General features: G+C 40.8%; 1 protein-coding gene across 2 annotated transcripts in view; it reads left to right on the top strand.

The window, feature by feature from the left end:
- Positions 1-25,757, top strand: part of EPSTI1 (epithelial stromal interaction 1) — a 97,196-nt gene that overhangs the window by 58,657 nt on the left and 12,782 nt on the right. For both annotated transcript variants that reach the window (XM_020889509.2, XM_020889507.2), the window contains exon 8: positions 8,222-8,305. In XM_020889509.2, coding sequence (XP_020745168.2) covers positions 8,222-8,305 — 84 coding nt within the window. The remainder of the gene's footprint in view (positions 1-8,221; positions 8,306-25,757) is intronic.

Genomic DNA, 25,757 nt, shown 5'->3' with positions numbered 1-25,757 from the left:
TCTCCCCCCACAACCCACCTCTCTGTGGTCCTGCAGTCTAGGTCTCTGCTGCTTCAGGTGTGGGCCATGGCCCAGCAGTAGAAGTGGTGCCCGAATGATGCTCCAGACCTGAGTCAGCACCCACAGTTTAACATGGGCTGTAGCTGAAGTCTGTGCACGTTTATGTTTGAGGAGCACTGCTCGCTAATTCATGCCTTTCTGGCCACTACTGCTACCACTTTCACTGCCACCACTCTGAACACTGACTGCAGGTTGCTTTAATTTCTATCCATGTGTCACATGTCCTTTAAAAAGTCAGCACTGAAAGGCACAGTTCCCTCACATGCCATTCAAACCCACTTCTATTCCAGTTCTTTACATTCTTAGTGAAACATTTCCTTTGCTGCTGTAGTGAATTTTTGCCATTTTAGGGGCTTCAAACACAAATGGAACCTCTGCAGTTCTGGAGGTCAGAAGTCAGATGTGAGGAGGAAGAGACTGAAGTCAGGGTGTCAGTGGGGCTGGTTTCTTCTGGAGGCTCGAGGAGGAATCTGCTCTGCCTCTCCCAGTGTCTCTTGGCTGTTGCCGCCATTCTTTGTTTCCTTAACCCATGTGTGTGTGTGTGTGTGTGTGTGTGTGTGTATCTGCTCAGTTGTGTCCAACTCTTTGTGACCCCATGGACTGCAGCCCACCAGGCTCCTGTGTCCATGGAATTCTCCAGGCAAGAATACTGGAGTGGGTTGCCATTTCCTTTTCCAGGGCTCTTCCCTACCCAGGGATGGTACCTGCATCTCTTGTGTCTCCTGCATTGGCAGGCAGATTCTTTACTACTGAGCCACCTGGGAAGCCCTTCCTTGACCTGTGGCTCACTCTAATCTCATCGTCATATCACCTCCTCTCTACTCTGACCTTCTTGCCTTCCTCTTACAAGGACCACTGTGATTCTATTGGTTCTACCCGTACCACACAGGTGCTTCTCTCTGTGTCCCGAGTCTTGATTTCTACAAAGTCCCTTTTGTCATATAAGGTAACACTGACAGCTTCTGAGGCTTCCCTGGTGGCTCAGATGGTAAAGAATCTGCCTGCAACGCAGGAGACCTGGGCTCAATCCCTGGGTCGGGAAGATCCCCTGGGGAAGGGAATGGCTACCCACTCCAGTATTCTTGTCTGGAGAATTCCATGGACAGAGAAGCCTGGTGGACTACAGTCCAGGGGGTTGCAAAGAATTGGACAAGACTGAGCGACTAACACTTTCACAGACAGTGTGCAGGGGTTAGGATGTGGAGCTCTTTGAGGGGGCCGTTATTCATCCAGCCACACTCCCTTAGCTGTCTTTTGTTATTTGGCTCTGAATATGTTAATGAAGTTTTCTATAAAGAAAGCTGAGTGCCAAAGAATTGATGCTTTTGAACTGTGGTGTTGGAGAAGACTCTTGAGATGCCCTTGGACTGCTAGGAGATCCAACGAGTTCATCCTAAAGGAAATCAGTCCTGAATATTCATTGCGAGGACTGATGCTGAAGCTGAAACTCCAATACTTTGGCCACCTGATGCGAAGAACTGACTCACTGGAAAAGACCCTGATGCTGGAGAGATTGGGGGCAGGAGGAGAAGGGGACGACAGAGGATGATATGGCTGGATGGCATCACCAACTCAATGAACATGAGTTTGAGTAAACTCTGGGAGTTGGTGATGGACAGGGAGGCCTGGAGTGCTGCAGTCCATGGGGTCGTAAAGAGTCAGACACGACTGAGCGACTGAACTGAACCGAACTGATGTTAGTAAAGTATATGGCTATCTGTTGATTCATCTATTTTAAATCTTATAAATTTTTTCCCCTGATTCTCCCCATCTAATCATTCAGTATCTCAGGCTTTCCTTTATTATGACTCTGCAAATAGTTTTCACTGCCAAGCCAGTTATAATTTACATTTTCTCTCTTTTATAACTTTGGAAATCTTTCATTTTATTTTTCATTTTCTTAGTTTCCTTTGAACATCTGACTGCCTTCCTTTAGCTTTTGTGAGTGTTCTACAAAGTGCCTCTTGATGCAAATTTCCATACAATTTTCCACTTTGTGACTGTCAGATTAATTTGTCAATTCTGGGTTTCTTTCCCTTTTGCAAACCTCCCTCCTCACTTCACCTGGGCTGGTTGATTTTGAAGCCTCCTACAGTGTTATTGTTCTGGGACTGTCCTTTCAAGGAATAGTTCCCAACCTCAGCTGTTCACTGGAATCATATGGGTGGGGGGACTTTAAAGCTCCCTGATGCCTGGGTCATGCCCCCAGGGCTCCTGCTGTATTGTGGCCTGGGCTTTAGGTTTTTAAAGCTCCCCAGATGATTCTAGTGTGCAGCCAAGGATGAGACTCAGGGCTTTAAAATCATCCGGGGAATTGCTTTTATTGCTTTCCTGTGTTGGGTTCCCTGATTTCTGGGTCGCATTTCTTCTTCTTTTTTTCTTTTTTGCTTTATTTCTTTGTGTTGGTGGGGCATATTATTTAGTACTAGCTTCCCAAGAGAAGATGTATGTTCAAGTCCTTACATGTCTGAAACTATCTTTATTCAACCCTCATACTCAGCTTGCAATTTTCTAGTAAGTATTCCAAATTGCAAATAATTTTCCTTTACCATTTTGAAGGCATTGCTCTTCTGACTTTGAGTTATTTGTTCCTAAGGAATGCAAGGCCATCTGAATTTTGTACTTATGTGGGGGCTTTCCCTTGCTTCCCCTGGAAATATTTCTGTATCTCCTTCTGTTTTGTTTTTTTCTGGTATTCTGTAATTGCATAATGATGTGCCTTAGTGTGAGGGTCATTTTTATTCATTTTCAGTCTGGAAATCTATCTCTAGTTTTAGATGATTTTCTTGTGTTATTTCTTTGATTTATTTCCTTTCATTTTCTCTTTATGGGATTCTTATTATTCAAATCTTAGGCTTCCTTGATTTATCTTCTTTTTCATAAAAAAGTATTTTTTCCCCTCTAATTTATCTTTGACTACTCCCCCCACCCCCTTGTGTGTGTGTGTTAGTCACTTACTTCCTGGCATACTGAATTAGAAAAAACTCTAATCTTTTCCCTCCTAAGTGTATCCTTAACTCCTACACTACCTCGTGTGCATGCTCACTCTCTCTCTCTCTCTCACACACACACACACACAGCACTTCTGATACAAAACGTGTGTCGGGTTTTCCCCACCAAGCAGTTCTGCAACGTCAGCTAAATGTCGCACAATGTCCCACAATTTAACTCAGTTCTGACACTCTCTGCCTGGAGATAGCATCAGATCTCACAGGCTAAGGACTCAGTCCCACAAGACTGCTCCCCACTTCAGATGCCAGTCACAAGTGATTGGTCCCAAGGGTACCCAGAGCTTCTGCCCAACTTGGTTACAAATCCAAAGTATCCACAAGGGGCTTCCCTGGTGCTCAGTCCAGTGGTTAAAACTCCACATTTCCATTGAGAGGATTCAGGTTCAATCCATGGTTGTGGAACTAGGATCCTGCATGCCATGGGGTACAGCCAAAAAAGAAGTTCCCACGACCTGCACTTGGGATTTAATTCATTTGCTAGAGCCACTCACAGAACTCATTCTACTCTATACTTACTTACGTTTACCAGTTTATTAAAGAGTATGATAAAGGATATAGATGAACAGCCAGATGAGGAAAGATACAGGGAACAGCCAGGGAGGGTTGTATGCAGCTTCTGTCCCTGTGGGGTTGGGGTGTGGCCACCCTCATGGTGCATATGTTATATATGGGTATGTGCATCTACTCAACAGTTCCTCGAACCCCTATGTTTCTGGGACTTTTATGGAGGCTTCCTCCTATAGGCATGATCAGTTATTAATTCCATTTCCAGCTCTTTTTTCTCCTCTGGAGGATGGAGGTTTGAGACTGAAGATGCAAACATCTAACCATGACGTGGCTCTTCTGGTGGCCAGGCCCCGTGCAGGAATCATTCTGGAGCCCACATGGAGCTGCCTCGGTAGAACAAAGGCGCTGCTCGTGGTCTGATCACTTAGGGGGCTGCAGGGTTTCAGGAGCCCTGAGTCAGAGACGGGGTCAAAGACCAAAGACCGGAGCAAGAGGTGCTCTGAAAGCTCTTATCATCTAGGAAACTATAACGGTTTTAGGAGCTCTGCGCTCTGTGCCAGGAGCTTAGGGCAGTTATCTATATATCTATATCTGTCTCTCTCTCTCTCTCTCTCTCTATATATATATATATATATATATATATATATATATATATATATCTGCTGTATTTATGTTTTGGAACGACTCTGATGCTGGGAAAGATCAAAGACAAAAGGAGAAGAGGACAGCAGAGGATGGGATGGTTAGATAGCATCACTGACTCAATGGACAGGAATCTGAGCAAACTCTGGGAGATAGTAAAGGACAGGGAAGCCTGGCGTGCTGCAGTCCATGGGGTTGTAAAGAGTCAGACATGACTTAGTGCCTGAACAACAACAGCCTGCCATATATGCTATATTCAAAATGTATATAACATTTTTAAGTATACATAATTTTTTTTGTTATCTCACATTTTATTGACTTTATCTTCTAAATATTTTACTTGTTTGTCTTTTTGTGGGGAAGAAGAGATATTTTTAATTTCTAAGAGCTCCTTTTCTTTGTTGCATTAAAAATAAAAAACCAGCGACCTGTTCTTGTTTCATGGATAAAATATCACCCTCTATGTCTCAGAGGAAACAGTGCAGGGAGCAGCATAAAAGCTCAAAGAAGGGGGTCCAGAGGCTCACAGCCTGGTATGCAGGAGTTCACACAATCCTTTCATTCTCACCCTGGGATCTGAACACGGCTGCCTTCTGTTCTAGGCCTGTCTGGTTTAGTTGATCCAGAGGATACACTTTTGATTTCCTGTCAGGCTGGGAGCATTAGCACCTGAATTGTCGGGGTGGAAGCAGATGTGGACGCCTTCCTCTCAACCCTCCGCCTTCCCGGTCGCTGGTACATCCATCTCTGGGGCCCTCAGGTTGCTCTGTGGGGCAAGCTGCCTTCCCGTGGCTCCTGCATCACTCCCCCGACTTAACCCCCCCCTGCAGCAAGGCTTTAGATTTGCTCTTTGCTCCCCTGGCCGCTTAGTGTTTCTTCATCTACTTTGTCCTCATGGATCCTTTGTTGGAGAACACTGGTTTCTCTTGGGTTTTTGAAACTAGGGCTTATGTTTGTTTCAGTTCCTCCTCTGTTTAGGGTAACTTCTGAGGAAAGCATGGAGCAGAAACACATTCACTTCACCATCTGAAATGGGAACGCAGTACTTATTATGGATTGAATTGTGTCCCCTCAAAATTTATATGCTGAAGTCGTAACTGCCAGTACCTCAGCATGCACGCTCATTTGGAGATAGGGTCTTTACAGAGGACGTTAAGTTAAAATGAGATCTAATCCACTAGGAAAGGTCACAGGAGCAGACACGTTATAGAGGGGGGATGATCATCTTTAAGCAAGACTGTCATCTTTAAGCAAGGAGGGAGGCATAGATCCCTCCCTTGAAGCCATCAGAAGAAACATATATACACTACTGACACTGTGTATAAAATGGATAACTGAGGACCTACTGTATAGTGCAGGAAACTCTCTTCTGTGTTCTGTGGTGACCTAAATGGGAAGGACGTCCAGAAAAGGGGATATGTGTATTCATATAGCTGATTCACAGTACAATAGAACCTGACATCACATTGTAAAGCAACTATACTCCAATAAAAATTTTAAAAAAAAGAAGCCAACTTTGTAGACACCTTGATTTTAGACTTTTAGCTTCCATGTGAGGCAATAAACATCTGTTGTTTAAGCCACCCGGTCTGTGGCTCTTTGTTATGACAGCCCGAACAACCTAGTATAATACAATGTCATTTTTCATTTATTCACACAATGTCCTGTCCCTGCTTAGTCTGATTCCTACTTTTTAAAACGCAACCTGATGTCTCCCACTTTGAGAAGGTGTCCTTGATCTGCTTTAATTCAATGTCCTTCTTTTTAGCATCCTTTATCACAATACCTCTCATGCTATACTGTAATCATTAATCTTATTAATCTTTCTGTCTGACTTCCACTCTAGGCTATAAGTACTTGAGGCCGGGGGTCCTATCTGACCTCAGGGATTGTGCATAAGAGGTTGAAATATTGCTTATTGAATGAATATATTATTAGTATAGCTTGTGGGGGAGGATAAGCAAAAGTGTAGTTGAGTAACAAATTTATCACTAATATGTTAATACTTTTTGATAGAAAAATTATATGAATATAATTACATAGAAATTTCTGAGACTTTAAGAAAGCTAGTGATACGCATACACGCACAGACAACACTCAAGATTAAAATCTCATTGTGAGAATAAAAATAAAGAAAACCAGTGATCAAGAGTCATTGCCCATATTTTTGAAGAGAACTTCCTGTCCTGCCTAGGGATTACAGCTGGGTAAGCAAGCATTGGGCCTGCAAGTAACTTTGAACTCTTCGGAGTTGAGATGCCTTGTGAACTGTCCAGATTCTGTGGCTTTTTCATCGGCACTTTATGTGTCTAACCACTTTTTTCTAAGTCAAATATTGTGTGCTGTGCCCATGTGTACCCAGTCACATCCAACTCTTCACGACCCCATAGACTATAGCCTGCCAGGCTCCTCTGACATGGAATTTCCATCCAAGAATCCTGGAGTGGGTTGCCATTTCCTACTCTAGAGAATCTTCCCGACCCAGGGATAAAACCCCCATCTGTTGTGTCTCCTGCATTGGCAGATGGATTCTTTAACACTGCACCACCTGGGAAGCCCAGGACCCATATTCTGATAAGAAACTCAACAGGTTGAGTTTAAAAGGAAGGTATACAAATAGGTTCCTCACTCAAGTCATCTTATCTGCTTTAACTAAATCTCTTATTCCTCCTTTTACTCCCTTGAATAGAGAATGTGCTACCAGCGACTCTTCCCTCCTTTCAGACCTTCTCATATAAAAATAAAGGGTCACTAGAGAATGATTCCTTACCGTTCATATCTTACCACAGTCCCCTTGTAGTCAGGATATGGATAAAGTCCTAGGATGCGTGTGCTTGTCTAATGTGGCAAGGTTTGGATATATGTGGGCTTTCTGAACACACTGGACACATCTGGAGTGCCGCAGTTCTACTTAGTAGTGCTACAGCTGAGGCATCCTGAGAATCTCTCTTTCCGGCGAGTGCTTCTTCTTATTTGCTGGAAGATGGGTTTTATAGTGACAGAAATGGAGGAATGAATTAAGAAGTACTTGAGAAAAATTATAGTAAGGGAAAAGGGGGGACCAGGCTACAGAAGCTTTATGGATTATTAGTCCAAAGAACTAGGGTCTGAAATATGTCGCTGCTGCCATGATGCTGCAGGTAGTTTTATGAGAACAATGGATTTCTCACGTGTTAGCTTATCAGGCTGCCCTCTCTGCCTTCCTGAGGGTGGGCTGCAAATCAGTGTGAGGGAGAGCAAGGGCATGACAAAGGAACAGATGGAATACTTGAAATCTCATCAATTCCAGCACGTGTGGTCTCTGTGCCCATGGAGAGGTGGGGGGACCCTGACATGGAGGGTCACTGGGACTGAAGGACGCCTAACTGTGTGTGCTGACTCTTCCGAGCTTCCCCCCTGAGGTCCTAATTCAGCCAGAAATGATGGCTTCTGTGCTCCTGAACGGACTTTGCTTTCCCTCTCAGGCACAGAAATGAACTCCAGGTACAGATTAGGGACACAAAGACCGGGAGAGAAATTCGTCTCTGGAATTACACAGCATCAGTCACCATCTGACAGGCTGTTTAATAGGACAGCATTAATGAGCAGCAGACACGTCTGTGCTTCTGCGGTCAGTGTCACCACTGCTTGCCTCTGATATTCATCAGCTCGTTGAAATAGTCTTGAAAAAATATATTTAACTTTCCTCTGCTTCAAATCCTTCTCACGAGAAGGAATAAACTATGTTGATTATCTCTGAGGGGATATTTTTTAAAGCCTAATTAAACAAGCGTTTAGAGCATCCTTTAAAGTGTGCTGGGTGGTTGTGCTTATCCTTGTCTCTTCCTGTATATCCCAAGGGGCATCTGCAGACGTATGCATAAATCACTCAATTTTAAGCAAGTGTACATGGAAAGCCTGCTGTATGCTCAGGTCGATCTGTTAGAACTGGACCCACAGTAGGCATCAGACATTGTGGTGATGCTTTTTCTCATGACTCTTTTTTTTCTATACCATTACAGGCCAGAAGACAGGCTTATATGGATACTCTAAAGGAAGAAGAAAATCAAAAATTGCAAAAGATGAAGGAAGAACAGCACCAGAAGGTATTCAAAGACCATATTAGTATTTAGTTGTGGTACTAGATAATGTTGAAGAGCTTGAGAACAGAAATATTTACATACATGAAAATCCTAAAAACAAAGCAAAACACCACAGGTGTTAAACATGGTGAGATGTGAGTGTGCTTTAAGAGTACGGTGGTGTGATGGCGGCTTCTTTCAGCTACTTCTTGGCTCCGGCTTCTTGCTTAGCCGCACAGGGCTACAGTGTGTCTGCCGTGGTTGCTACCACCGGTTCAGGGAGGAGATGACAGAACACTTGGGAACTTCTTTTTTTTAAACTTTTTATTTTGTATTGGAGTATAGTTGATTAAAAATGTGTTAGTTTCAGGTATATAACAAAGTGATTCAGTTACACGCATAAACATGCATCTATACTTTTTCAAATTCTTTTCCCAGTTACGTTGTTGCAGAATATTAAGTGGAGTTTCAGGACACTTGAGAACTTCTGGTATACAAAATATAAGAAATGCCACTGCCATTTTTTAAATTAAAGATATATGATATTGCAAATAATGTCCAGAGACCACGATAATGCATAATGAAAAAAAAAGCAGGCACACAAAATTGTGACACTGGCTTAAATGTTCATCTAAAAATACCCAAAGAATGAAACAATGCATACTCTACACATATACAAATATGTGAGGTGTTTCAAAAAAACAGTATTCCAAATAAAATGAGCAATAGAAATCAGGGAAATGAACACTGAGAAAAGTACTTATTAGAATAGCAAATTTCTGACAGGGTAACTGAAAACAGTATTGTGACTTGATGGTCATACCTGCCTTTGATTCACAGGCTCAGAGGCTCCTCAACCAAGGATGGGAGTGATGAGAGATGGGAGTCAGCTCCAAGGGGCCACTTTATTTCAGGTCCTTTAAAAAAGCAAAAAAAAAAAAATTGTTCAGCTAGTGGGAGACCATTATCTTCCCCATATTTATCTTGCAACTTTTTTCTTGCTCTATTTGTACTTCATATATCCTGTCATTTCTTTCAGGATATCCCTCAAGTCTGTTTCTTCAATTATTCAATTACTTTGAATTCTAACGCCCATTCTGATTTCCTTAATTTGGTGTGATTTTTCCCCTTATGTCTTTGCTCTACAAGGTAACTTATTATAGCAATTGAGTGTGGAAATCATATTATAACATATTGATATTATGAAGTGTGTATTAATTGTTGTTGTTATAACTGACCCTTTGAGTGCTACCCTCCTCCCAACAGAGGTCAAGCCCTTACTTTCTCATAGTTTCATCCAACATACAAAATAAGTGGCTGTCACTGAGTTGTTTTGTGCATCCGTTCAGTTCAGTTCAGTCACTCAGTCATGTCTGACTCTCTATGACCCCACGCACTGCAGCACACCAGGCCTCCCTGTCCATCACCAACTCCTGGAGCTTGCTCAAACTCATGTTCATCGAGTTGGTGATGCCATCCAACCATCTCATCCTCTGTCATCCCCTTCTCCTCCTGCCTTCAATCTTCCCCAGCATCAGGGTCTTTTCCAATGAGTCAGTTCTTTGTATCAGGTGACCAAAGTATTAGAGCTTCAGCTTCAGCATCAGTCCTTCCAGTGAATATTCAGGACTGATTTCTTTGAGGATGGACTGGCTTGATCTCCTTGTAGCCCAAGGGACTCTCAAGAGTCTTCTCCAACACCACAGTTGAGAAACATCAATTCTTTAGCAGTCAGCTTTCTTTATGGTCCAACTCTCACATCCATACATGACTACTGGAAAAAACATAGCTTTGACTAGATGGACCTTTGTCAGCAAAGTAATGTCTCTGCTTTTTAATATGCTGTCTAGGTTGCTCAGAGCTTTTCTTCTAAGGATCGAATGTCTTTTAATTTCATGGCTGCAGTCATCATCTGCCATGATTCTGGAGCTCAAGAAAATAAAGTCTCTGTTTCCATCTATTTGCCATGAGGTGATGGGACCAGATGCCATGAACTTAGTTTTTTGAATGCTGAGTTTCAAGCAGCTTTTTCACTCTCCTCTTTCACTTTCATCAAGAGGCCCTTTAGTTCTTCTTCACTTTCTGCCATAAGGGTGGTGTCATCTGCATATCTGAGGTTATTGATATTTCTCCTGGCAATCTTGATTCCAGTTTGTGCTTCATCCAGCCCAGCGTTTCTCATGATGTACTCTGCATATAAGTTAAATAAGCAGGGTGACAATATACAGCCTTGACGTACTCTTTTCCCAGTTTGGATCCAGTCCGTTGTTCCATGTGCGGTTCAACTGCTAAGCTGCTGAAAGAAAGAACGTAGCTGTCAGTTTGGTCACGAAGCCGCTCGCCAGGCTTGATGGCTCAGGCAGGTGCCAGCGCGGTGCCTCCCCGGTGGCTCAGGGCTAAGAGCCTGCCTGCAGGTGTGGGTCTGGCCTCGGCTCTGAGTGGTCCCCTGGAGAATCCCGTGGACACAGGCGTCTGAGGCCCTACAGTCCATGGGGTTGCAAAGACGTGGCATGACTTAGCGACTGAGTACAAGCACGATAAGCGATACAGAAGCCATGGAGCATTTTCATCTCTTGGTGTTTTTAAAAAAATAATATTTTTCCTTTGACAAAGGCTTCATATTGAAATCCACAGTTAAATAAGCAGTGTTAATGTAAGATTCTAGTAATTAGCAACTAGAAACTGAATCTAGTATATATTTATATTTAAGTTATATTTTCAACGATGTCCATCAAATGACATGGAAGTATTAATATTTTTCTGTGATCTTTAAACTTATTACCACATCCTGAGGTACTCAGATACTGAGGGGAGTGTTACAAATCAGTGTAGACATGATGTATTTTAAAACAACTACTAGTGAATCTTAAATACTGTTTTATAAAGTTTGGTATATTTAGAACGTGAAAACCTTTAAATGTAGAACATTTTACAAACAGCATGCTCAACAGATTAGAAAATCAGATTTGCTATTTAATTTTCAGGTTGAGCAGTTATTTTAAACAGTGAAAATTAAGCTTTTTATTTCTTAATCTTGTTTTTCTTCTGGAATCAGACAAATATTGATACATATATATTTTTCTGGTTATTGATTAAACATTTTCTTTTTACATAAATTATTCCCTTTTACTTACTGAAGCTTTCAATAAAGTGAATAATGAGTGTATGGATAGTTCCATCACTGGGGACTTCAATAATGGTAGAATACATAAGGATATTTACCTTATTTTTGCTTCTCTCCCTTTTTTGCTCAGTCTATTGTTAAAAAATGTCCACTGGAAGGTTCCCTGGCCATTAGAGTCTGTCACTCATTATCACTTCAGTGGTTTTGCTTAAGAAAATTAGAAGAGAGTCATGTTTATGGTAGGGAGACATAAAACATTTGTATCATCACGTCTTTTCATGTGTTTGATTTCACCTAGTAGCCCAGATGGTAAAGCATCTGTCTGCAGTGCAGGAGACCTGGGTTTGATCCCTGGGTTGGGAAAATCCCCTGGAGAAGGAAATGGCAACCCACTCCAGTATTTTTGCCTGGAGAATTCCATGGAGAGAGGAGTCTGGTGAGCTACAGTCCATGGCGTCGCAAAGAGTCAGACACGACTGAGGAACTAACACACACATTCATGTGTTTCTTGCTCCCTTGATTCAGCAAGTATTTGATGAACACCTACTGTGGAGAAACTGGAGAGTAGATTCTCTAAGTTGAATTGAGGTGACCGCATGTTGAGCCTGCTCCTTCCGTCCCTGACTTTCACATTCTCCCATGACTCTGGTCTTTGGGGACAGTAGGTTTTTCCTTAATTTTAACTTCTCAGTATTCTACATTTGATTCAATCCCCACTTCCAAAACTCTATTTGTAATTCCCTTGGCTTCCCTGGTGGCTCAGGTGGTAAAGAATTTGCCTGCAGTGCAGGAGATCTGGGTTTGATCCCTGGGTTGGGAAGATCCCCTGGAGTAGGAAATAGCAACCCACTCCAGTATTCTTGTCTGGAGAATTCCGTGGACTGAGGAACCTGGTGGGCTACAGTTCATGAGATCGCAAAGAGTCACACACAACTGACTGGCTAATACTTTCTCATTTCAGTTTTTCACCCTATCAGTTCAGTTCAGTTGCTCAGTCATGTCTGACTCTGCGACCCCATGAATCGCAGCATGCCAGGCCTCCCTGTCCATCACTAACTCCCGGAGTCCACCCAAACCCATGTCCATCGAGTCGGTGATGCCAGTCAGCCATCTCATCCTCTGTCGTCCCCCTTCTCCTCCTGCCCCCAATCTTTTCAAATGAGTCAGCTCTTTGCATCAGGTGGCCAAAGTATTGGAGTTTCAGCTTCAAAATCAGTCCTTCCAATGAACACCCAGGACTGATCTGCTTTAGGAGGACTGGTTGGATCTCCTTGCAGGCCAAGGGACTCCCAAGAGTCTTCTCCAACACCACAGTTCAAAAGCATCATCTTCACCCTATACTTTCAGTGTATTTTCTGTTGACTAGTATACTTTTTGTAGCAAGCATGTTGACTCTTGCCATAGTAAAATAAACAAGCCAGCCTGCTTCTTCCTTGATTCCGCTATCCTCAGGACTATCACCTTTTCTGCTTCTACCAAGAAAAAAAAAGACAGAGGTAATATTACTATAATCACATCTTTATTGCCCACTTTGTCCTTAATGCTTTACGTTCTGGTTTATATTCATAAATGCTCTTACTGAAACTGCTCTCTAAAGATAAAATCCCTTTTGAACATTCAATTCAGTGGTTCAGTGGTCTTTTTGCAATCCCTGTGTCCCTGTAACTCTGACATTATTTATACCATTTAAAGCTTTTATGGCTTTTTTTTTTACTCTATTATTCTGATATTATTCTATCTTGGAGTAATCCATCCCAGTATTCATCCACCGACCCATCCATCCATCCATCCATTCTGTCAGCAACAGGGACTGAGCTCCTATTATGTACTGAGCCTTCTGGAAGATACTGAAGTTCCAACTAGAAATAGGATAGACAAGGCCCCTTCTCTCCTAAAGTTTACTTTTTTGTGGAGGAGATGAACTATTAAAAGAAGACAAATAAAACACTGTACTTTTATTTTATAGTGAATAATCACTTGGTAGTAATACTGCACAAGAAAAATTGTGTGTTGTGATAACTTCAGAGTGGTGTAGCAAATAATGTTGATTACCTACTTCTCTCCTAAAACCCCATTTTTTTTTCCCCCTTCATGTATTCATCCTACTTAGCATGGCCTGTTTCAGAAAAGTCAGAAGAAGTCAGCCCAGGGATGCATTTGCAAATGGCCTAACTGATCATGGGAGTTCTATTCTCATTGACTGTGATTGGTTCAGCCATTGATACGGGAAGTAGTTCCAACCAAGATGACTTATGGGAAGCCAGCCTTTCAGTACAGGATTTTATCAATATGAAATGGACTACTCTTCTCATTTGGTGATTTTCACCTTGATGGTTCTTGGTCTTAATTTTATTTGATCCTATTATTTTGCCATCCTTCTTGTTAGAACTTTTGTGGAAATTTCTTTTTTCATTCCATAATTTTAACCTCTCTGTGTCATTTGGCTTAAATTAGATTCCTAGTAACAAAAATGGCTGATTTTTCTTTACCCAATTTCATAATCTCTTTTTATTTATTTTTTTATTTCATCTCTTTATTTTTTGTTCCCAATTATTTTTATTAGTTGGAGGCTAATTACTTTACAATATTGTAGTGGTTTTTGCCATACATTGACATGAATCAGCCATGGATTTACATGTGTTCCCCATCCTGAACCCCCCTCCCACCTCCCTCCCCATCCCATCCCTCTGGGTTATCCCAGTGCACCAGTTCCGAGCACTTGTCTCATGCATCCAACCTGGACTGGCGATCTGTTTCATACTTGATAATATACACGTTTTGATGCTGTTCTCTCAGATCACCCCACCTTCGCCTTCTTCCATAGAGTCCAAAAGTCTGTTCTATACATCTGTGTCTCTTTTTCTGTGCTGCGTACGGGGTTATTGTTATGCATATATATGGAATTTAGAAAGATCGTAATGATAATCATAATCTCTTTTTAATATATTCTCATTTATTGTGATTTGCCCATTTATTGTATTTGCCCATTTTCTTCTACATAATTTATTTTTTGTTTTCCATTCTTTATTTTCTTGACTCTGAATTTTCTGTCCTGTTTATTTACTTTTCCTCTTTTCTCTCCTCTCCTTTCCTCCCTATCATAAGAAATTTCTTAGTGGTTTTTATTTTAATTTTGTATTACCTTTTGTTGGCCTGTTTAAGCTCAAGATATGTCTTACTGTAGTTCTGAGAAATTTCTATTTTCTTTTCACACTTCTTCCCTATTATCATCCCTACTCCCTGTTTCTTGGATATGTATCAAGTAGCTTTGGAAATTCTAGCTAGACCTCTCCTCTGTCTCTCTTAACCATTTGTCTTATACTTCCTGTCTGACCTTTTCCATTGCATTCTGGGAGAAACCTTTTGCTAAATCATCTTGCTCCTAAAATCATTTCGTCATTCTGCTTATTTGGCCCATGCATTGAATTTGCTTATTTACCAGTGTTGCTGGCTGACTTCTTCATAGCAGTGTTCTGCGTTATAAGTGCAATATCCTTTCTGATCTCTTCATTAATGGCAGTTTATACAATCAGTAACATTGTCTACTTACTATTTTAACAGTATTTTTTCCCTCTGTGATGTAAGTTTTATCTCATGTAGTTTTCTCTCTCAAATGTTTGGTGATTCTTGGTTATCTCCTCATGTTTCTTTGGACATGTGAAAGTGAAAGTATTAGCTGCTCAGCTGTGTCCAACTCTTTGAGACCCCATGGACTGTAGCCCACCAGGCTCCTCTGTCCATGGGATTCTCCAGGCAAGAAAACTGGAATGGGTTGCCATTCCCTTTTCCAGGGGATCTTCCCAACACAGGGACTGAACCCAGATCTCCTGCACTTGGGGCAGATTCTTTACCATCTGAGTCACCAAGGAAGCCCCTGGCCAAGCTAAGATATACAGAAGCCGATCTTCTGCATGTGGCAGCCTCTTGTTCTCCAGCGGTCAGCATGTACTGGGACACCACTGTCCTGCTCCTCTGAGCTCCGCACCGCTTCCCCACTCTGTGTGACTCAGGGGCTGTCAGTGAAGGCGGCTGTGTGTGCCAGTGTGGGGGAGGAGGCAGCCACTGTGAGCTCCTCTCAAAGCACGCTCCAACTGGTCATCTTTAGCTTCTCTCAGATCTGCTTCAGAAACACAGCTCACTCAGACCCAGTTGATCCTGCATACTTGTTTCTCCATATAATTTATTTTATCCCTTTTCTACCTACAAGGAATTTAAAATTTTTCTGATACACTGAGTGCACTTACTGATTTTGCATGGTTATTGATTTTATATAGTCATTTGGAAAGTAAAAACAAACCAAAACACGAAAACATACTTATTCAATGACAGAGAAAATGACTGTAGACTACGTTAGAAATTATGGTGAGAGCAGCTTATAGGGAATCCTCGCAAAGCTGTACTTGGAAAAAGAAAAATCACAACTTTAAATTCAACCAGTACTCAAAACAGAAACAAAGTATCCAACCTAAGAATTTAAAACAAGAACAATAAACAATACTGAAGGAAGTAATTAAGAACAGAAATTAATAAAAAAAAAAAAACCTTGAAGAAACGGCTGTTATAAAAATCCAACAGCTTCTTCTTTGATAAGGTCAACAAAATGAACAAATCTCTGGTAAGTCTAATCAAGAAAATATTAGTAAAAATGCAAATATACAACAGTATAAATGAGGGGCTAGAACCATAGTTTTAGAAAAGATTAAGTGAATGGTTTTATGAGAAAATGTAAAACTCTAAACTGACTCAAAGAATTAAAATAAAGACAAAAATGCAGGTGATTTTGAAGTTTTCTGAGAATTACTTTCCCTTAACAAGTTAAATTTGGATACATTTACAGGTAGGTTCATTAGAATTTTCAAGGAACATATTTTTTTTCCTGTGTTCTACAAGTTGTTTCAGAGCAAGGAAAAAGATGAAATAATTTAGAATTAGTATTATTTAACTGTCATTCTCATGATGTCACAACCTGGTAAAGGGACACACACACACACACACACACACACAGATTTATAGAGATTAACATCTGAAAGAAAATTCTAGCTAATGGGATTTTTTTCTCATATCATTGACAAAGACAGTTAAGTTTGTTCTAGGAGTGCAAAGATGACTACCTATAATTGTAACTTTTTATATCACTGCATTATGATAGTGAAAGTTGCTCAGTTGTGTCCAACTCTTTGTGACCCCAGGGACTATACAGTCCATGGAATTCTCCAGGCCAGAATACTGGAGTGGGTAGCCTTTCCCTTCTCCAGGGAATCTTCCCAACCCAGGGATCAAACCCAGGTCTCCTGCATTGCAGGTGGATTCTTTACCAGCTGAGCCACAAAAGAAGCCCAAAATATGAGAGAAAAAGAGATCATGAGAGAAAAAGAATTTGACTACCTCTGTAGTTGCCAAAAAATGGGCACTGGTAGGTTAAAATCTATCAATTAAAAAAAAAAACCATAGTAAGCTAGAGATACAATTTTTTTTCCCTTAACATTCATATAGTCTTTGAAACCAATAACCAACATTAATCTCAATGGTAAACTATTAGAACAGTGAACAACATAAGGGTATCTGCAACCCCTCCCACCAACTAGTGTTTGTTCTAGAAATTCTAACCTAATGCTTTTTACTGTTATTTGATGAAAAACTCTTTTCTAGTGAAGGGGAAGAAACCTTCAGTATTGCATGGGACAAGGTTTGAGAATTGTTTTAGCTAACTTGATAGGACAAAAATAGAAAAGGAGTTTTATCCAATTATTGGAAATAAAAGTTATTATTTATGGATGAGAGCAATCTGCTTGTACAACCCAAGAGAATCAACTGAAAAGTGCTTAGAACAAATGGAATTAAATGAGTTGATTTTATATATATACATATATACATATATATGTATATATATGTGTGTGTGTGTGTGTATATGTATATATGTATATATATATATATATATAGGCTTCCCCTGTGGCTCAGCTGGTAAAGAATCTGCCTGCAATGCAGGAGACCTGGGTTCAATCCCTGGGTTGGGAAGATTCCCCTGGAGAAGGGAAAGGCCAACCCACTCCAGTATACTGACCTGGAGAATTCCATGAACTGTATCATCCATGGGGTCACAAAGAGTTGGACACGACTGAGTGACTTTCACTTCACTTCACTTCATATATATATGATGTGCAAATTCACGAAGCGCTCCATATTTTTTAGGGCTTCTCTGGTAGCTCAGCTGGTAAAGAATCCACCTGCAATGTAGGAGACCCTGTTTTGATTCCTGGGTCAGGAAGATGCCCTGCAGAATGGGATAGGCTGCCTACTCTAGTATTCTTGGGCTTCCCTGTTGCTCAGATGGTAAAGAATTCACCTGCAGTGCGGGTGACCTGGGCTCAGTCCCTGGGTTGGGACGATTCCCTGGAGGAGGGCATGTCAACCCACTCCAGTATTCTTGCCTGGAGAAGCCCCCATGGACAGAGGAGCCTGGTGGGCTACAGTCCATGGGGTCAAAAAGAGTCGGACACAATTGAGCGACTAAGCACAGCATAAAACATATATGTAAGAATCAATAACACCCTCAAATATTAGTAAAAATTAATGAGAAAACAGGGGATAGAAGATTTCATCGAAAAGCAACAATATAAAAAACTGCTCAATCCCTAAAAAAAAAAAACACACATCCAAAACCCCCAAACCTAAAAAAGCCCCAGAATACCTGAGAACTTTCCTGTAATCCACTAACATCAATCTGAATAAAGTAGGGAGGGCTGATGCCCGTGAGTGGTAAAATTCGATACTGTAATAGCTTCAGTTCTGTCCAAATGAATGAATGAGTTTAATGCAATTCCAGTAAAAATTTCAGTGGAATTTGAGGTAGTTTGAAAAACCATATCTACACTTCAACTGAGAGAATAATCACAAGATTAAATAAGAAATAATTTGTGTGTTTGCTGGGGCGAGGAGGGTTTACATTATTAGCTATTAAAAAAATTACAGACTCCCTCATACTGCTGCTGCTAAGAGGGGCACCAAAGGAATCTCTGACAATATCGAATTCTAAGAAATGCAAATTAAAACCACAATGAGGTACCATTATACGCCAGTCAGGATGGCTGCTATCCAAAAGTCTACAAGCAATAAATGCTGGAGAGGGTGTGGAGAAAAGTTTTGGAACCCTCTTACACTGTTGGTGGGAATGCAAATTAGTACAGCCACTATGGAAAACAGTGTGGAGATTTCTTAAAAAGCTGGAAATAGAACTGCCATATGACCCAGCAATACCACTTCTGGGCATACACACCAAGGAAACCAGATCTGAAAGAGACACGTGCACCTCAATGTTCATCGCAGCACTGTTTATAATAGCCAGGACATGGAAGCAACCCAGATGCCCATCAGCAGATGAATGGCTGAAGAAGCTGTGGTACATATACACCATGGAATATTACTCAGCCATTAAAAAGAATTCATTTGAATCAGTTCTAATGAGATGGATGAAACTGGAGCCCATTATACAGAGCGAAGCAAGCCAGAAAGATAAAGACCATTACAGTATACTAACACATATATATGGAATTTAGAAAGATGGTAATGATAACCCTATATGCAAAACAGAAAAAGATACTCAGATGTATAGAACATCTGAGAGATGTTCTCAGATGTTCTCAGGACTCTGGGAGAAGGCGAGGGTGGGATGTTTCAAGAGAACAGCATTGAAACATGTATATTATCTAGGGTGAAACAGATCACCAGCCCAGGTTGGGTGCATGAGACAAGTGCTCGGGCCTGGTGCACTGGGAAAACCCAGAGGGATCGGGTGGAGAGGGAGGCGGGAGGGGGGACCGGGATGGGGAATACATGTAAATCCATGGCTAATTCATTTCAATGTATGACAAAAACTACTGTAATGATGTAAAGTAATTAGCCTCCAACTAATAAAAAAAAAAAAAAAGAGTTTCCTAAAATAAAAGTCTTAGATCTAAAAGGTATACATCTATTCTGAGGAAATAATCAGAAATGCATGCAAGCTGTATGGGTAGGATAGTTTATATTTAAAATCAGCTTAATGGGAGGTTTAAAATAATTTTTCAGCAGTAGAGAAGTTGAGGATTTTGAAGTCTGGAATACCATGCAACAGTTACTACCATGCTTCAGTGATGTAAGAATGTGCTTATCTATGTGAAAATGAAAAAAAAAAAAAGATTATAAAATAGAGTCTGGGTGAGTCTTGAAGCCTACCTCTTCTCTTGTTGTACTTTGTACAGATTACTTTCTCCTATCTAAACCTCTTCTGTTATAGATGATAGTCATGCTGTTTACCTCATGACACTGTTAAGATTACATGAGAGCGACCACATGGAGAATTTAGCTTCATGCCTGGCATGTGGTAAACCTGCAAATGTGACCCGAGGTGGTGAGAAGCAGTTACAATCTCTGTATATATGTAAATCAAGAAATGAGGAAAATATACTGGCATGTTGAAGGAGCTTATCTCTGGGTGGAGAGTTTTTATGAGTGATTATTATAATTTTCTTTGTAATTTCTATACTTCTTACATTTTCCACCATATAAAAGCAAGTTTTATGATAAAAAAATATTTTTTGTAAGTTGGAAGAAATTTGATAGGAAGTATTTCTGGGTGGGAGATAGAGAACTCAATGAATATTGTAGCTGAAAGTCCATTTCTTTATATTAAATAATGACAGGATTAACAATAACTAATAAGAGAGGGGGCTTCCCAGGTGACACTAGTGGTAAAGAACCCGCTTGCCACCTGAGGATATGTAAGAGACTTGGGTTCGATCCCTGGGTTGGGAAGATCCCCTGGAGGAGGGCATGACAACCCACTCCAGTATTCTTGCCTGGAGAATCCCATGGACAGGGGAGCCCGGTGGGCTGTGTTCCATAGGACTGTAGAGTCAGACATGAGTGAAGTGATTTAGCACAGCACAGTAAGAGAGGAATACACATTATTAATGCTATTTTTTCACTCTCCTACTTTACCCATGAGTATTTATTTCCTTGGATTTGGTTGGTTTCCTCTCAATAATTTGAGCTCATTTCCACTTTTTCTTATAGCCAATGCCATCTTTATTCTGAGGAAAGGCATTATTGTGGGGAGCTGCAGAACCAAGGCTCCTCTAAGCTGTCCCCAGCCCCAAACTCTTCTCCTGATTTTTGTTGTTTTTTTAAACATCCAAAGGTAGGGGTTCTTGAAGTTCATGGCATCAACTCTCCCGCTTCCACTATCCTTTTTCCCTTGTTGAGTTGAGAGAACATTCTCTCCTGGGAGCAGCATGTCTGCCCTGGTGATGACACTTTGATGTTTACATATAATGCAGTCAAGCTGAACCATGTCAGAACACACCCCACTGGAATTCGAACATGATTTTAAAATGACCCTGTCCTAGTTTCCAATTACCACAGCCTTGCTTTGGAACATGCCTTTGAACTCATCAGCTTTCTCACGCAGCCAGCCTTGTACACACCTGTTTATTGTTTAGTCGAGCCTTTGGTAGAATGCAACTCAGAGAAGTGATTTCTGTAACCTCTGGCAGGAAATGGTGACCCTTTTACTTCTTGCAATTAACTTGGGCCCCCAGCACTGCTCCATCACAGCCCTTCCTCCAGCAAGAGTAGTCCCGGCAGGACCGGCACAGACTGTGGCACCATTTGCAGTGCTGTCCTCATTTACTAAACACTTACTTGGTGGCTTAGTTGGTAAAGAATCTGCCTGCAATGCGGGAGACCTGGGTTCAATCCCTGGGTCGGGAAAATCCCCTGGAGAAGGGAATGGCACTCCAGTGTTCTTGCCTGGGAAATTCCATGGACTGTATAGTCCATGGGGTCACAAAGAGTCGGACACAACTGGGCGACTAACACACATATCTGACTTGGCCAGTGTTTACAGGAGGTTCTGCTTTGGCACCTCCAAAATGAGATTTTGTTTATCAGAGGGCTTAAGTACCTTCTCTGTATGGAGCTCCATCTGAATGCAGGGAGGCAAGCAGAGCGGTGAGAAGACACATGCTCTCTCCCCTGGGAGCCTTCGTGGGTGCATTTAAAGTGTCGAGCGTCCGGGAACATTTGCTCCTTGTCTCTCGCTTGCATCCCTTCCTTCTTCTTCTCCTGTCATGTTGCTTGAACTTGTGTCCAGAGATGCCTTTCCTTCTGTTTTGTGTCACAGTTGTTTCCCGGGTCTGTCTTCCTCATTATTCTGTGATTTCCTTCAGGTTGGAGATGGGTCTTCTTTGCATCTGTACCTTCAGCCTGAATCCAGGTGTCTGGAAAATGGTTGGTGCTTCACAAATATGTGTTGAGTGAGATGAGATTTGACAGTGTCTCAGATGCTGTGTGTCGTGTCCCTCCGACTTGGAGAGCATTTTTATTTTCTTAGTGTCCAAAGCTCAGTCCTCGGAACAGGAACGACTTGTTTTGTATCTGTCCAAGGAGGTGTTGCATTTCTGGGTGAGAACCGCATCAATGAGCCAGGAATAGGCTTATAAAGCATGCAGATGCATCTGCAGTGGCTGTCAGCTCAGCAGAAGAAATTAATTAGTGGAAATTATCCTTCGTGGCACCAAAGGAAAACCAGCCTCTCCCTAGTAAACAGGCTCTGCTGCTTGTAGAATAAAAGCCCTGAGTGCAGCGGAACTCGAGCACCCCCTTCTGCCACCTGGAGTCGTGGCGATGCGCGTCGACTCCCCTCCTGCCCCCTCCTGCTCTGTGTCTTCCCCTCCCCTGTCCTCGCCTCTGTAACAGGATGCTTTGTGCTAGTCTCTTCCTGTCCTCTTTTTTTGCCTTCCCTGACAGTTCTTGGCTTCATGATGTAGTGTTTTGCTCTTTTACATTTTTGTGTATTAAAAACTAGATATCCATTGGGACTTTTAAATAAAGGAAAGCAGAAAGAAACAGGAATGGTCTCCCACACAGATATAAACCTTTCTGGATAGTTTGAGGAAGCAATGTTCACATGGTTCAAACATTAAAACAACAAACACTACTTATGATATTAAAGTTTCCTTCCTCTGCCTACCTACCTGCCATGCTTTGAGCGCCAATGATAGTTACAGTTAACATTTTAGTATGTGTTTTACCATAAAAATGTCTAAGATTTGTATACCAGCATATAAAAGTTAAAAATGGATATATGTGTATCTTTTCTATTTACAAGGAACAGTACCCTCCAAACGGCTCTGAACATAACTTTTATCATTTAATGTATCTTAGAGATCTTATCATAGGCACCCCCTCTCTGCCATCTATCTGATTCTTTGGAGCTGTTGCATAATATTCCATTGTATGGATGATGCCATACTTTACTGATGCCTTGTAAATGTGCATGAAGTCTTTCTCTTTAACTGTTTCAGTAATTCAAATGTGCCTCTCCTTTTATACATCTTTGAACATTCTGCAAAGGATGTGTACATTTTAAATATTTATGGTTACTGCTCTCCAAAAACTAATCTTTTATTAAATTAGACACTCCACCGAAGTGCTGGAATGTACCTGATTCTCTATCAAACTTTTCTAGTTTTTGTCAACAGAAGAAAAACTTTATCTCATTGTTTTGAATTATATTCGTCTGACTATGTGTGAAAGTGATGACTATTTTTAAATTTACAGGCATTCCGTGGTTTAGCTGCCAGCTTCCTCCTCCTTTGCTTGGCCCTTTTTCTGTTTGGTGGCTGTGTTTTCTTTATTGGTTTATATAAGGTCTTTAGCTTCCTCCTCAGGCCTCCCCTGAGCCTCCACCTAAAATAAGAACTGAGCCACTGAGCCTCACAACAGCATGTTTAATCCTCTGCATAGGATTATCAGTGGATGTTTTTCTCACTTATTCATGGCCTTCTCTTTTTTTAGAATATAAACTCTTAAGAAGCAAGGATCTCATTTGTCTTGTTATTGTATCCCCATCACATAGATGCAAGGCTGCCTCACAATATGCACTCAGATATTGTTGAATGACTGAATGGAAGAATAACTGAAGTAGCCTATGTGTGTCATAAACATCTTTTTAAGTTTTTATCCCAGTTGAAGTTTTGAATTTTGATGTAGCCAAATTTATTAATCCTTTTATTTCATGAGTCTGTAGCTTCCTCATTCCAAGTTTATAAATACATTTACCCATGCCTCCTTTGGAAACTTCTATGGTTCCATCTTTTAAGTTCAAGTCCTGGGGCTCTGTAAAATTTATTTTGATATAAAAATAAAGGATCTTGTTCTGATTTTTTCTCACAGTAGTCAGCTAGTCCATTATCATTCACTGAACTCTCTCTCCTGTGAGGGTTTAGCAAAACAACTTATGGTAAGCTGTGCTTCCATGTAGTAAGTCTTTTCCTGAACTCAAATTGTTTTAATTACTGCAGTTTCATGATATGTTTTAATATTTGGGAAAGCTAGTTCTCACTCATTTCTTTTTTTCAGGAATTTTTTTATTGCTATTTGCTAATATATCTTTTACCAGATAAGTTTCAGGGTCATTTTTGCCAAGGCTGAAAAAATTATCTTAAAAATTATTTTAAGGAAATATGTGGTAATACGCATCTATAAAATATGTTTCAAAGGTTTTTAAAAACTCTTTTGTCTCATATCTAGGATTGATGTCCTAATTTAGTTTGTCCAGGGTTCATGTTATCAAACTTGGAATGGCTGGATATAGACGTTGCTCCTTGGAGAAATGGGTTAATATAAGTGGGAAGAATTAGCATCCTTTGACAAGAGGGATTTAGGTTTGAACTTAAATTAGATAGATTCTGCTAGAATTTTTGAATGTAAATGGGCTCTACAGTTCTAGATATGGCTGTTTATTCTCCCCCCCTTTTTTTTATTAACTGGAGGCTAATTACTTTACAATATTGTAGTGGTTTTTATCATACACTGATATGAATCAGCCATGGATATACATGTATTCCCCATCCCAATCCCCCCTCCCACCTCCCTCTCTACCCGATCCCTCTGGGTCTTCCCGGTGCACCAGGCCCGAGCACTTGTCTCATGCATCCAACCTGGCTGTTTATTCTTGAGTATGATTAACTAGTGACAAGTTATCCTTTATCTCCACCGCCTATACTGGATGCATTTTTACAGATTAGGTACAAAAAAGTCTAAGCTCTCATCTTTATTTTGTTACTTAGGAGCCATTTAGCCCCTCACAAAACATTTAAACTGAGTCTCTGATCCTTTGTTTCCTCTTCTATAAAACAAGTGTAATAATGTTTATCCATTCATTTATCAAAAAATGCTATCTGCCTACCTTTGAGAATTGTTGTGAGGATCAAGTAACAGAATTCCGGTATAATTTTTGCTTCAGAATATTAAGGTCTGGTTAAACACTGCACTTTCAAAACATTTCATTTGCTTAACTCCAGTTCCTCTTTCCGTAGATCCCCTAAAAAGACAACAAAGGAAATGTTTTTTAAAAAGGCATAAGCCAGTATGTAGAACAAAAGTGCAGACCAGGAGGCTGCTGCAAAAAAACGTTATCAGCACAATTTTGGAAGCTGGTAGGAAAAGCAGGAGAAGGCAGAACTCATTTTCAAGACATGTAATACTGATATTGAAGCAGTCCTGATACAGATGTGGAATTAGATGCACCTGGTACCTCGGAGGGCTAGAGTTGAAAAAAGGGTGACTTGGAAATCTAGCTGAGGAGTGGTAAGACCCCTAGGACTCTTCCCTCACCACAGTGAAACTTAAACAAAGTTGTCAGGATGAAGGATGAAGATGGTGGTATACCGGGAAGGGAAACGGGCATTGGGATGGAGGTAGTAATAGAGATGTATATCTCCATGGTAGGAGGCCAAATGTTAATGCTATTTTTTTTTTAAATTAAGAAACAGAAGAATATTCATGCTTTAAACAAGGCAACTGACAGATGAAACCACACACAAAAACTGAACATGATTGTATGGGTGTGGGGGAAGACTGGGACTTCCTTTATTTTAATATAAGCCTAGTATAAGTAGTACTGTTGCTTGGTAGATTTTTAATCTATGCTTATACAGTGACAGAAATTAAAGTGAAAGACTTTATGCCACTGTGAAAAAGTAAGTCTCTAGCACAAGCCTCAGCGTTTAATACTTGTGAAGTGACTGAATGAGTACTTTTTTCCCCTTGTCATTGGTGCTCAGGAGAAATTAGGATTAAATATTGGGATTAATGTGTATCTTACTTGGATTATCACAGTTTAAGAAACCAGTCCTTATTTTGGAGGCTATACAATGTTGGAAGGCCTTAGAATAAAATTAAAAGAATAAAATGTCAATCTGAATTTTGAACTTATTTTATACTTTTCATCATGGAAGTTTGCGGGTTAAAAAAGTACACAAGCTGCTATGTGTTTATCAAGAGGTGACTGTAGTTTCTCTCTTTGAAAAC

The sequence above is a fragment of the Odocoileus virginianus genome, chromosome 8 (assembly GCF_023699985.2).
Source record: "Odocoileus virginianus isolate 20LAN1187 ecotype Illinois chromosome 8, Ovbor_1.2, whole genome shotgun sequence".
NCBI classification, from domain to species: Eukaryota; Metazoa; Chordata; class Mammalia; order Artiodactyla; family Cervidae; genus Odocoileus; species Odocoileus virginianus.
The sequence above is the reverse complement of the archived record's forward strand: the minus strand, read 5'-3'. Positions and strand labels throughout refer to the sequence as shown.